Source organism: Electrophorus electricus, chromosome 6 (genome assembly GCF_041902795.1).
Source record: "Electrophorus electricus isolate QZ-2024a chromosome 6, ASM4190279v1, whole genome shotgun sequence".
NCBI lineage: Eukaryota > Metazoa > Chordata > Actinopteri > Gymnotiformes > Gymnotidae > Electrophorus > Electrophorus electricus.
In genome coordinates this window covers 7,819,902-7,834,686 of record NC_137502.1, presented here as the reverse complement: position 1 = coordinate 7,834,686, position 14,785 = coordinate 7,819,902, and the positions used below count along the sequence as shown (strand labels likewise).

At 41.0% G+C, this 14,785-nt stretch overlaps 1 protein-coding gene across 4 annotated transcripts in view; it reads right to left on the bottom strand.

Annotated features, from left to right (window-relative positions):
- The window catches only part of mafa (MAF bZIP transcription factor a), an 81,824-nt gene extending 67,786 nt beyond the window's left edge, over window positions 1-14,038 (bottom strand). For 2 of the 4 annotated variants that reach the window (XR_014124041.1, XM_081715410.1), the window contains exons 1-2: window positions 12,138-14,037; window positions 4,496-4,566 (exon numbers count right to left, since the gene is read on the bottom strand). Coding sequence is in view for 3 of the 4 variants with exons in the window: in XM_081715410.1 (XP_081571536.1) it covers window positions 4,539-4,566; window positions 12,138-13,102 (993 nt within the window). In the remaining variant the exon portion in view is untranslated. Of the gene's footprint in view, window positions 1-4,495; window positions 4,567-10,105; window positions 11,721-12,137 lie in introns of those variants that run through there. The other 2 variants (XM_081715411.1, XM_081715409.1) reach the window with 2 other exon arrangements.
- Window positions 14,039-14,785: the final 747 nt, after the last annotated feature.

Here is a 14,785-nt window from a genome sequence, read left to right as displayed (position 1 = left end):
AGCCGGAGATCGAGCCTCTCCACAACTACACTGCACTAAATTCTGCTAGTCAGCAGCCTCAGCTGTGTGATAGCCCGCACGAGAGGAGAGAATGTGTTTTTTTTTTTTTTTTAAACTTTTAAAGGGATACCTCAGGATACATAAAACGAGAAGATGGCAGAATGCTGGGGTCTTCGTGCAGTTATAGTACTCTACATGGACTTTCTGCTAGCGTTAAGTCAAAAACATAGATGTCCACATAAAATATGGAATGCAATGGGATGTAGATTCAATATGGACAGATAAATTGAGATATGACGCAGCTTCAGAGAATACATACATGCATATACAGGTAAGCACAATCAAATAAAGTGATATCCACATATAAACACACATGAACATGTATATGCACGCACACACCTCTCTACTGTTTCTGCTGAGTCTGATATTTATAAACTAGGGAGAAGACACATGCTGAGATCCCTACAACATGAAAATAATTAGCGCAGTGCAATGAAGCCCGCATGCCTTACACAGTAATGTCTGACAACATGCCCATCTAACGCAGAACTTCAAATGCCTCCAACCTTCAGAACATCAGAGAGAGAACCACATGTAACACCATATGGAGCACCATTCTCATGAAGAAAGGACAAAATAAATATTGCCAAAAAAAATAGATCAATCAAATCAATAAGCAAGAGGGACTTAAAATTGGACTGAGCAAAAAACAAACTAACTGCACTGAGGATATGTCTATTCAGAGAGAATATAAAACACAAGCCCTCAAAAATAATTGTTTTTTAAGATTATATGTAACTACTGTTACAGTAATGATTTGAGAGAGTAATTATTTGTTGGAAACAGATATACATACATAGACACAGTTACGCACAAACAGACACACGTGAGGCCCTGAAAGCAGGCAGCAGCTCTGAGTGCTGGAAGAAAGCGAAGCCCCTGCATAGAGGAGGGTGCAGACAGCAAGCCGAACCTGATGCATGCACTAGTCACCCTGTAGCCGTGCCTGGCTCTACAAGGAAAGCTATATTTTTAACCTTATAGCCCAGCCACAGCGCCTTCACCCCACACCGCTATATATAGGCTGTGCGCCTCCATCTCCAGTTTCCTTCAACGAGAGCAGGTGGAGGATGGAGGAAGGGATGATAGGGAGTGGTACACACAGCCTGCCCGGATCGGTCTATCCTGGGGCAGAGTGGACGCCGCTCTCCTTCCTGCCTTCTTGAGAGCCTTCAGCCATTGCTGACAGCCATACTATTCATGTAACACAGGCAATGACTCAGGCTGTAAACACAGCTAAAGGTTTACAGAACCCATGAGATAATAGGATCCATGTCGTGGTCAAAAGAGCTGCCTTCCCTCTACTTTATTCTTTTTCTTCCTTCTTATTTTCTGCTTTATGGAGAATGCAGAAGTGGCCATGGTGTGAGGACGGTTGTGTTGTCAGGACGACTTGAAGCTGCAACTGCATCAGCGAGTTTTACAAACAAAGACATAAAATATCAACCGCCAGTCGCAGTCCACTCTCGTCTCTGTCGCAATGGTTGACGCTGCCACAACACGTGTGCGTGTGTGTGTGTGTGTGTGTGTGTGTGTGTGTGTGGTGTGTGCTAAACATCCACCACCCCTCTCTCCTCACGTTCTCGTCCTAGGGCTTCTGTAGTTTTCTCCCTGCCTCAGCACTTTGTACGCCCTTCTGTCCACCTCCACCCGCTGGTGTCTGAGTTACCGCCACATGCAGGACAGGAGTCAGGGTAGCCCTGGGGCAGCTCTCACCTCCCACTCACCCACACACACACACACAAACAAAACACACACCAGATGCAAAAGACAGGGTTCATTTGTATATTGCTAGAGTGCATCTGAAATGCATAATGCTGCAACACCTCCTAAAATATATTGTCTTTATCTTTTGACCCTTTATATGTGTGGATCGTTACATCACAGAGCTCTGAAAGAATAACCCGCCTATTGCAGTCTGAGAGGGTAAAACAAGCCTGCATAAATGTGACATAGCAGTCAGTGTGCTGCCAGAGGCACTGGAGGTGAGTGATGACCGTAATCACAGTAGGAAGTCGGGGCCGCACGCCTGGCTGTCCGGGCAGTGACGGAACGCGGCGGGGGCGCGCTCCGGACACTCTCCGGGGCAAGGACAGCCAGGCCATGGTTCTGCCTCTCCATCACCCGGGCCGACACGCGGCCTACGTGGAGAGACTGCTCATGGCCTGCCCTCTCGCCCTCATACGCATAGATTTGCATAAGACAAAGACGAGGAGGCTTAACGAACCCAGGAGAGGCTCGTCTGTCATGGTGCCTGGAAGCGGAATGTTTCTGCTGGCTGGCAATAAGCGACACACCGTTTGTTACTGGCAGAGATCAGGTGTGCGGGTGAGTGGGGACAATGCAGCAGATTGACGACGGTGAGGAAGACATCCATCCTCACACATCCCCACTCAGACCTTCTGCCTATCTCTTCACTATCTGCTTAGGCCCCCTAGTACCTGGGTTGCCATGGAAGGCGAGCTAATTCACAGTACCACTTTGTGACTGACAGAATGACGGTGGCTATGCCACTTAATCATGCAAACGGTAGCTGACTCATCACAGAGAAGCATGACAGCTGATCCTCAGCTTCTCTTACAGAGACAACGGGGGACAACAACACCATGCTCTAAAACCAGAGGTGCCGCTGTCTGAGCCCCTTCTACATAACCGTGTTGAGGAGAGAGACGCACTGATGATCACTAACGACAATTCGCTTTGAGGTGCAGTCCGAGGTCACTCTTCTACAGTAGGATTAACAGTCTATCAACAGACACAAATCCAGTTTGAAGTTGCCACTGAAACTAACATCATCAAGGAAAGTGAAGCAATTCCACTGGCAGTCATACATGCCCGAGCATCATGTTTCACACAAGGAGTGCATGGCAGATTCACTGGTGATGTATTAGTGCTGGGAGTGTACATAGTCCATCTGGTACAGGTTTACTCTCAAATCAGCTGACCATAAATCTCAGCTCCCTAAAGGTTTCTTCTTAGCAAGCTGTAAGTCAGCCTTTCCGTTCATGGGGGCTGCCAGCGATTGGCATCTTGTGGTGACGCCATCTGTGGTAAATACACCTCACTGCTCTACCCTTCCATTCATAAAAGGCTACGATACATCTGTCTACAGCCAGGACAGGGTTTTCGACCTGTTCATCAGATTTTTCTCATTGACATCTTTCACCAGGGTGTGGTTCTACCATCCGATCCTGCGGCCTGCTCATTCATATATCCAGGCATTCTTACTTTTTGAAAGTGTACCAAACAAGTCGGTTGTGAGCTCCTAATGTCTTGACTATGCCTCTGATCAATTTCACTGGATAATTCTGGCTCATTCCGGCCTGCTTTACTGGGACTGACTGACACGTTCCTTATATTTAGAGACACCAGCAACAGATTCCAGATGCAAATCCTACATCTGGAATTAAGTGTTCCATTTTCTAGCTCTCTTGTGCATGAACTAATGATGCAGTGACACAGCTGGCCAAAAAACAACTGACCAGCCAGTTGTCAAATTGCTTACAGACTTCTAAAATAGGGAAACTATGTATAAAACGGGCAGTCATTCCTATATGGTTTACCCAGTGTAGATGTAATTACCCCTGAATTAAAGCTGGCATCTGTGGCAGTTTAAGATTAGTGATTGTTTCCTCTTAAATTCAATGACAAAACAATAAACATAGCATCACTCTCCAAATACTTACTGTCCAGTTAACTGCTTTTAATATAAAGAATAACTGTTTCCATTCCATATATGTCTCAAGGCTCGATCCATTGTACTGCAAAATCTCTCTGCCTTGACTTTACTGCATGCACAGCATACAGAATCAATCACACTCAGTTAGACTGCCGTGATCATGGTTGGCTCTGGTCACTAAAAGCCCTCTTATGCTTCAACAATATTACCTCTAACAACTTCAATCCCTCACTGAGAAGAAGGTTCACATCGGTGGGCTGGAGAGGCATGAATGGGTCTTGGCAAGCCCGCAGAGTGAGATGTCATTGGTGAGGCCCCACAAAAGCCCGCGCGGGACTCTGAGAAAGATGGATTCTCAGTGCGCCACTCCAGGGCTTTTGAAAATCCATCACCTACTCCCTGAGAGGGCAGTCTGTGGGAAGGTGATTTTACACCAACCACTGTTAGCCAGGTGCAGAACATGAAAGATGAAACGGCTCCTAGGTAGCGTTAGAAAAGAGCCTAACCCACTGCAAGTGAAGAGTTATCTGCTATGTGACCTTATGGTTCAGAAATAATTGTGTGGCATTTTATTCTTTCTTTATCTATCTATCTATCTGTCTGTCTGTCTGTGTCTATCTATCTATCTATCGATCTATCTACTAGGTGCTATGTGGCAATGCAGCTCTGTGAGCTGAGTCATTCACGGTAGAGGAACGCCGAGTCGAGATGTTGAGAGAGCAAGAGAAGGAAAAAAGTAGAGAGTGAAAGTTGTACCTCACTCTTCAAGGCCAGGAGCAGGGGGAGTCACAGCTCACAGTCACAGGTGAAGGAACTTTCTGGAAGACCTAGTGCAGAACACAGAGATCAAACAGCAAAAAAAGAGACATATTAAACATCTCACTGACTTTTAACACCTTATCATAACACATTGCCTAGTATGTTGAGAAAAGCTTCAGCAAAGTCTGCATTTATGTAGCCCCCATGAAAACCGCAAGTTTTACTTCCCTTTCAGGCTCTGAGGGTTTAGTTCTAAGCACCGCTTTTCTGTTAAAGGTGATAAAATCAAATATGTACAGTCTGGAAGTCATTCATAGTTTATTAATCTTATCAATATGCATTCATGCTCAGTTGAGGAATATGCATACACTGCAACATTTACATTTCTCTGAAGAACAACAGGCAACATGGGATGTACACTCCCAGACGTGTGTGCATGCACATATGAGTGAAAGATGCCGAATGAAGATTAAATTGCTGTAGGAACTGTATTTGCATGCTCCATTAAAACAAAATCTCACCTTTTCATTTCCTTTGTCCACAAACACACACACACACACACACAGTCACTGACAGAAGTTGTGTTGATTTTCCACAGGCCTTTAACTTATTTTATTAGTCAATTTTCAGCTAACAATTATATAATGAATAGTAAAATATAAATCAGTCCTTGTATGTAAAGGAAGGTACATGTATAATCATAGACTCAAGTATCAATACATGGTCCAGGGCAGTAGAGAATTATGTAAATATTGATTTGACACCTTTATCAGTGCAGCTCTACATGTATTTTATGATCTGGCAATTAACTGTACAAACACATGATCTTTAACCACTATCTAGAATATATTCTTATGAGGATATTAATATGATACTGTGTATTAAAATAATTATTCATAGACAAATATACTAAATTGTATAGTGATAATATAGTGATATATATAATTATTATTATTATTATACTATATATATATATATATATATATATATATATATATATATATATATATATATATATGTGTGTGTGTGTGTGTGTGTGTCCTGTTTTTCTGAAAACCTTTCACTAGTTTCTATATCTGACTACTATATATATATATATATATATATATATATATATATATATATATATATATATATATATACACTTAATATAATTTTAGCTGACATAATTACTTAATAATTACTTAATTTAATTGTATTTAAATAAAAACTGGCATTAGGACAACAGAATTGTTAATATAGAGCTCTCTTTCAGGACTTGAGAGATCTAGCCCAATCTCCCAAGTGCAAGGCACCTGGGGATGGGTATTAGATTCCTACAAGTCACTCTGGCTTCACTTTGGGTACATTTGGAGCCGTATAAAATGACTCCAGAGTATATCGCACTCCTCATTATCAGCATAACCCTAAGCCAGTCAACTCTCAAGGACAATGGCCCTAATGAGAGGTGAGGAGATCTGATCTAAATATCTACTTCAAGTCTTCTTTGAATTTTTTGCCAAGCAGCAGATAGAATGCTTGGCAGAAAAGTGAGGAGGGAGTAGTTTACAATTAAAGAAGCGCATCTTAATGGATGTAGTATTCACACTGCTTCTCAGGGAGGAAAGCAATACAGTCAAGAAAACTCTCGCCCTCTCTCTAACACAATAAACCTAATTTAGCATGTGCTTTCACAAACACAACAGCAAGTTTTTTTTTTTTTTTTTTTTAATTCATTTATAACTGCCATATGAGAGCACTTTTAATGTAATCTAAAACATATAAATCGCAGTAAATGCAGTGAAGATGTTTTGCGATAGCTTAAATCAAAGCTAAACCAAAGGAATCGGTGGTTTATTTGTCCCTGTTTAGTCATCCAGGATGAGATCCCTCATCTGTCATTCTTAACATGCTGGAAGTAGCAGAACATGCTCTCTCTCCATCTCTCTAGTTTGCTCTCTTTTTCACACACAAACACACATGCACCAACACACCCACACACCACTCATCTTTATTGTGTCCAGGCATTTTTGGAAAACCCCTGTGCCATGACACACAGTTTCAGTGTATGCACATCTTTTCCAGAAGTTCTTTTACTCATAACCCTGTAACAGTATTTTTCACAATTGTTCATTTTGCTAAAAACTTTCCCTTAATAAACTTCTATTTAATTTTACTTTACTTTCCTTGTGTGTGTGTGTGGGTGTGTGTGTGTGTGTGTGTGTGTGTGTGTGTGTGTGTGTGTGAGCAAGCGTGCGTCCGTGCGTGCGTGTGTATATGTGTATGTGTCTATGAGTGTGTGCGTGCGTGTGCCTGTGTGCACATTAAAGGCCTGTTGTTGTTTGTGTAAGGTTATAAATGGTAGCTTGGCTCTTCCACAGCCCTGTGCAAACACAGACTCTTTAGCCAGAGGACAGATTAGGGACATGAAGTCACTGCCCCATAGTGAGACTGCTATTGCATGCGACGGCCGACGCTGAGCACTAGGCTAGTAAGGACACCATACAAATGCATGCTGCTAACATAATACTGTAATATACAAGCCCATTCCTTCGTACCATTCCTCCTTAGACTGAATCAGCAATACAAAATAAACCTTTTCATTTTAAAAATCACACAGCACAAAGTGAGACATTCTAAATAAATAAATACATTCGCACATAAATACATTTGCAATGTTAAAAATGGTCAGTGCTGTTTGTTGAAAATAAAGAATAATGGAAATGACGGATCAAATGTTATACAAACAAAGTTATCTGACTAATATCAGTAGCAAATGAAATGCAGTTGTCGGCCCATCAAAAACAAGGCTGGAAAACCAATGGCCAGTTATAAGATGGCCCTCCTGCTGTGCGCATGCGTGTGTGTGTCCGCGCACGCATGTGTGTGTGTGTATGTTTGTGTGCATGCACATATGTGTGTGTGCCTTTAGGATTGGTGCAGGAAATGAACATGGGGTCCCTGGAGGGAATGGATCAGTGTAATGACTCTGAGAGTGCTCCTCCTGCTTCATCACTGACCTCCGTGCCTCCTCTGCAAATCACACACACACATGCATGCACATACACAGTCACACACATCTAGACAAACCACAAGTATTCATTCTCGGAGACAGGCACAAATAATGCATAGTTGGGCACACATACACAAGGCACACCCTCACGAACAAGCATAAACCATCATGTACACACAGCAAAGCAAACACAGCCAAACACTCTTGTCGCATAAATATGCTCAAATTCAAGCATATATGCACGTGCCCACACACAGACACACACACCCCTTGTTTTGGGGGTTCTCTGGTGGGGTCAGTAATTGTCATTTACTGCATACATATCAAGGCATTCTGAGTGTTGCTATTGGTTTAAAAAAATACATAAGCAGACAAATTAATGCTTTAAAATGAAATAAAATAACTACTTTTACCCCGATAAATGTTTAGATTTATATGTATTCATTTTATTCTTAAATATCACAAAACATTGAATCAGACTAATAGAAATGTTCAAAATCAAATAGAAGTGGATGGCAAGGTCATTGTGCAACCTGATTGTTTCAGAAACACCACTAACATATCTTACATGTTCTCAAACACCACATATCACAAGAGCACCTTACACCAACTTTAAGCAACATTTGATACCTTAAATAATCAATTCAGGAACAAACCTCTGATAACTGTGAAACTAAAGGTCATACTTGCCGTGTGTGTAACACCACATCATATCAGCACAAACCTTTAAACATGAATCAGTACAACTCTTCATACTGAAACAATCCAAATTAGGTAAGCAGGTCAACTATTCAGTTACACATAGATGAGAATATGGAAAAATCTGTGTTTAGTTCTTCCTGCGAACCAACAGACAGATTAGTTGCTTTCATCAATGGGGAGGGGTGGGGTGTTTGTCAGGAACGCTCCGAGCCTGGCCCAGCTGGGGCCAGCCACAGTCATGATTTATCATTTTTGCATTGCACAAACGGGCCTCTTTCTGAGCGATTAATCATCAGGAAAATCATTTCAACTCTCAGGCTATTGTCTCAGTCTCTCCGTATCCCCACCACTACCAGCAAGTCATGCTGGATGGAAGGAACAAGGAGCAAAAATTATTTCAAAGCACTGAAGAGAGAAGCACTTTACTTCATAAAACAGCAATGGAAAAAGGTTCTTCTTCAGAGCTGTTGACTTTGTCGTATTGTACCCTGAACGTATGTAGGTGTTTCAAAATGTGCTGCATTTTAGATATTCACCATTATAATTGTATTATAATTATATTATTATTATTATTGGCTGCAAAGAATATAAGCGTGCACAACTGTATGAATTTGTATCCTAGATGGTACGTTCAGTGGCTCTGACTGATCTGATTCTAACTGATGGGCTGGCGGGTCTGCTGCTTCACTGAAATGGACCTGCAAAGCCCCCCATGTGCATGTATGAGGACAATGATCAGCACTAGAGATGAAAACAAGGACAAACCACACAGCAGCTGCCACATGTAGCTCTGTACACTCGCGTGTATGCAACTCTAATCACACATACACACATACACACACACACACTCGGACTGGCACGCGTACAAGAAAGGAAAGGAGAATGCACTAAAGAATGTACTTAAGCTGAATTTTTCTTCACTTAAGAAACATCATACAACTCATGTAGTGTAGTGTAACTAGTGTACACCTTGTCAAACTGTTGAATGGATCTTTGGCCTGGAGCTATGGGATTGTATGGAGATTATCCATATCATATGGGACTGAACAGAGATGACCCCTACGATAGGATTCAGGTGTGCGGCTTTACTATTTGACACTGTGGTTGCCGGAGAAATTCAAGTATAATTAGATCAGAAAAGGGATATAGTATAAAAATTAAATATTCTGTTGCACCCAAGTGAATTGTATTACAATAAAAGTATATATAACACCACTTCAATACTGGCAAAAAATAAATTAAAAAAAAGTGCACTAACTACAATTCATGAAACTGGCAGACACACTGCTAGATACACAATCAAATGCTACAACTGACTGTTGTCTTGTATACATTATTGCATCTTGTCCACATACAGCATTGATGGTAATAAACTAACCAATTTCAATAATAAACTACTTAAAAGTGTTTTGTGTTCTTGAGAACTTGCTGCTAGAAGGTGGAATGTCATTGATTTATATGCAGGAAAGAGTTTAGGAAACTTCTGGCAAATATTCTGGCATCGCTGCGGACCTTAGGATCAAGTAAAGAACCAAGGTATAGGCTGAGCAGAGCAACTCAGCGAAGCTCACATCACCCTTTAAACACACTGTAAGTCCCATATTTTTTTTTATTATAATGTTCTTCCATGTTATTTTATTTTGATAAAATATTAGATGCTCACCAAAGGCAAATTACTTGTCAAACATATAAAACTCTGCATTAAGTTGTACTGGTTTGACTGATAAATCTGAACTTTACGCAAAAAATCTGTTGAAAGAAATGACACATTTGGGTCACTGATCTAGTTATTCAAATGAGCGTTCAAATGAAAAAGTGAAAGACTGAAAATGTTATTGCAACTTTCTATGCTGCTTCATTAGCTACACATAATGTTAATAAATTTTATAAATTAATATCCAGAGAACACAGACTTTATGAAGCCTGAATTGCATTTTTATTGCATATCATATAATTGTATGAAATGAAAATAAGCACATATGAACATCACATATGGTTAGTGAGTGAAATAATTTTGCACAGCAAAATATATATGAGAAAATTTTAATTAACATACTTAAAAAAAATTATTGATGAATGGTATATCCCCATTTTATACAAGCAGGGTTTCAATCCCTGACTATAAAACAATGTCCAGACATTATTGATTATTATATTATTGCCTTGTAAATAATGAATTTGTTTACAACAAAAGAAACTAGTCCTGCTTGACAATGTAACTAATAAGATTGTATTCATAAATTCTCCAGCAATGCCATGAGATATGTATTTAAATTAGCGTTCTAGATAGATTCCATTGTGTGATATACTGTACGATTAGCTACAGGCTACATTTTAGTGCAACTCAGTCCAAATAGTTTAGATCTCTGAGGGAGAGTGCATTTTTGAAAGCACTGTTTCCCCACATTGACTAAGTTTTTTTTTTCTTTAATACTTTGGTTTGGAAATACAGTCAGTGGTAAGCTATAAGAGGGGCTACATCTGTCAAACTGCTCTTATCATGGCAAGCACATGCTGCAAAAAGCTTGAGTTTCGCATCATCACAATCCTGCTGTATAATACATATTTTTGGGTCCTGCCAGTATACCTTAACACTACGATCAGGAAACAATTTAGTGCATAGGACATGAACCCTACATAAAAAGCCTATCTTTTAATGACATCCTTCCTCGTCATCATCAACCTGGAGCACAGCGTCCACCATCATGCTCACAGATAATAGAACTAGTCTTAGCCTAGATTACACTAAAAAAATGTGGTTTATTACAGAGTTATCAAAATGCATAAGAATGAGACTGGAGTTGAACAAACAATCCGCTTTAAGCAACTAACAGTTTTAGTCCCCGAGAGGGAATTCCGTTTTTTTTTTTTTTTTTTTTTTTTTTTTTTTTTTTAAGAAACGATGAGGTCCTTGTCCCCTGAAACATTGCTTCCAGTTGGCCAGCTTTCAACAGGAATGCGTCAGTGCATGAACCGAATGGAAATGGGCGCCGGTGATCGTGCAGGTCAATACTGTTGTAATAACCTTTTCACGGGACGGGGGGATGGTGGTAGCATGTTCTTTCACTTTTTTGCATATATTCCAAAAAAGTGATTCGGCAATAAAGGAAGAATATGAATGCCATGCTGGAGTTATCCGAGTAAAAAGTTCATTTTTCAAGCAAAAAAAGGGAAAGAAAACCATACATGTCCAGCATGCAGGCAATAACAACATACAGTCTCTTTTTTTAAAGCAATGTCTATAGATTCTTAAGTAAAGTCTTGTTAAACACAAAACGACAAGCAGGACGTATGGGATGATAATGGGGTAACTGCAGGATCGCGGTCCTCTGACTTTGGCAAAAGGGGAAAAAAAGCCAAAAACTTTTACTGGAAGTAAAGTGTAGCTGTTTTTGGCAAGCATTGATTCTGGTTGTATAAAAAAAAATGATGCAAAAGGATCGATGAACATCAGTGGTGTGTGCATCTGAGTGCATGCATACCGCACATACAAAATGTCAACTTTCGGGGAAAAATACAAATGGCATCCTATAAAAAAAAAACACAAAAAAAAAAAAAAACACTGCAAGTCAGGTAAATATCGATGAAAAACAAAAACTCAAAAGAATGCATTTGACACGTATGCATTTTAAAATAAGCATGGAGATAAAATGCCAAGATGGCAGCTTTCAGAGCACGCTCCAAAAAATAAACAACTTATTCTTGAAAAGTTCGGTCTGTCTACACGCAGGCCCCCCCAAAAAATCTCAAAAACGAAGACTGACCCTTGCTTTCGTAGAACGGAGAGAAACAAAAACATTTTAGAATTTGGAACTTTTTCTCTCGGTCTAGCAAACCACGAAAAAGAAAAAAAAGAAAGAAAAAACACAAAAGAAACTTTACGCTGGGCACTGACAAACTCGCTCGAACTATTTTCTTTTTTCTTATTATTATGTGGGGACTCACATGAAAAACTCCGGAGAAGAGGGATTGTTGTCACTGCTGGATCCGTTTTCTCTGAAACCGTTGCTGATGAGCTTCTCGTACTTTTCTTTGTACGCGTCCCTCTCCCGGACCAGCCTGGAGATCTCTTGTTTGAGGTGATCCACTTGCTGCATGAGCTGGGTCTTCTCCCCTTCCAGGACATGCCGCTGCTGAACCCGCTTGAAGCGGCAGGACTGGGCATAGCCTCTGTTTTTGAGGGTCCTCCTCTTTTGTTTGAGACGGATCACTTCTTCCTTGCTGACCCCCCGTAGCTGCCGATTGAGCTCCCGCACAGACATGGTCACCAACTGCTCATCTGTGAACCGCTCCTCCAAGTGTAAATGTTGGTGGTTAGCCCCAGAGTTGCCGTTGGCTGGGACGCCGGCTGGTTGATGGTGCCCGGTGTTGTGGTGGTGATGATGGTGATGGTGCGGACCTCCGTTCTGAGCTGCTGCGGCGGCGATAACAGCGGAGACCACCGCGGCGGCGGATCCCATCTCTTCCCCGGCCATGGTGCCTCCAGCCCCGGCCGCACTGGCAAACTGCTGCCCTCTAGCATAGCCATCGAATGTCTGAAGCTGGTGAGTGCTGTTGATCAGCGCCTCGACTGCGTCTTCAGGGCTGAAACCCAAAGCCTCCGGGTTCAACTGCTGTTGGTAACCGGTCATCCAGTAAAAATCCTCCAAGTGAGCCTTCTGTTCGCTACCGGAGCCCGGACTGGGCGCCGAGAAGCTTGGAGAAGGGGGAACCGAGCTGCAAGGCGTGCTCATCGGCGTGGAAGACAAGGATCCCCCGGCGATCAGGCGGCTGCACTGGCTGATGCTGCGATCGGGCTCCACCGGCTCCTTTTTCACTTCAAACTTCATCAGATCGAAGTCATTAACATATTCCATGGCCAGGGGACTGGTGGGCAGGTCGGAGTTGCTCATTGCCAGTTCTGATGCCATCCTCTTGCTGTTGACAGTCCTCCAAAGGGGTTGAAGAGCAGCTGTCAAACCGGTCTGGGTTGGAAGAGAGTGAGCCAGCTTGATGTTTTAAAAAGATTTTACTCTTACCAAGAAAAAAGTCTTTTTCAGCGTTTCGTCGAAGTGCTCCTAACTCCAAATGAATAGTTCTTCTCCTTTGCAGTGTCTACTGTGCAGATGCATCGGAGCTGTCCCGAACGTTTCTTTTTCCTGTCTTTACATGAGAATTTCGGCGGCTTTGTATTTCAAACATTTAACACTTTACTGTCTCTTCACGAATACATAATGCAGACTGGAGGGATAGAAGATGGTAAAGAAAGACGCAAAACGTCGACTTGGACATAAAATTGCCCGGGCTCGTAGGAGTATTTAAAAAGGAACACACAGTAGATGAGTTTAAAAGCATTGCTGAGTTTTATAGCTGCCTTGACGTCAGTCTTGAAATGCGAAATTGACTCGGAGGTCTAGCCAATGGGCTCGCTCAAATGGGAAAGCTAATTAACATATTAGTACAGAAACAAAACTTTTCTCATCTGTCAGAGGCTATCAGCTGACTATCAGCTGGACTGCAATTCCTTAACTCTTTCCTACTGCATTTGAAATGTTTAGTATTGTTTCCCTCGCTTTCCGTGCTTGTATTCAGCCGTGCGTAACCACAACGAATACCTTTTTCTCTTGCAAAAAGTAACTACGGTTTTAAACAGATAAAAACGACATCAGGCGATTGTTCATTACTACCCAAATAGTAGCACTACACTGGAAATACAATTATTTCACTTTACAACACAGTTCACTTCAACACCAGTTTCTTAGAGTTTTACCCATGCACAAGCCGATACGAGCGTGCGAATGATTACTTTCTCTGCTATTCTGTTTACTTAACTGGAGGCAAATAAGGAACAGCCTGTCCCTACATGTAGGATACAATTGTGTTAAATAAAGCTATTATGCATTGGTTCATCTTTGATACTTATCTGGAATAGTTCAGGAATATTCTACGTTGATCCTACTAGGAAGGTGTATTTCATGTAATGGAAACAGTGTATTTAACATCAAACTTATAGTTTGGGGGCTAAACAAATGTTTAAAAGCAAATAATAATAATAATAATAATAATTATTATTATTATTATTATTACTAGCCTACTTGTGACAGCAATGGGGATTTATTAAAATGGTATAAATGATGCCAACATTTTTCTTCGAAAACTCAACAGTGCCACCTTTTGGACATAGAGAGAAATGAGGTAATACAAATTTCACTAATTATTCTAGCATTACTTAAAAACATATATTCAACTAAGACGCAAGAAAGGAACATGTCAAAGGGTTGTTTTGCTAAATAAGCCAGTTGGCAATTGACAGTTTACCTGGACAACTTGAAATTGGAGAAATCATGTTTAATTAGAAAGAAAACATATAATAAATGTAGTGCAAATGAACAATACCAAAGTGCGATTAAATAAAGTTAACAGTACGGAGATTAATCATTCTATTATCAACTCCTTCAGTAACCTCTGCACCATGAGACAAAATTTTCTAAGTATCGCAATGAGACAGGCAGGCACGAATGAGCAAAGCGTTTCAGACTTAGACCGCTATAAAAACCTGTTTATCTGTGACGCTGAATCTGCCCTCGACTAGTCATACATTAAACCGCTGGCCT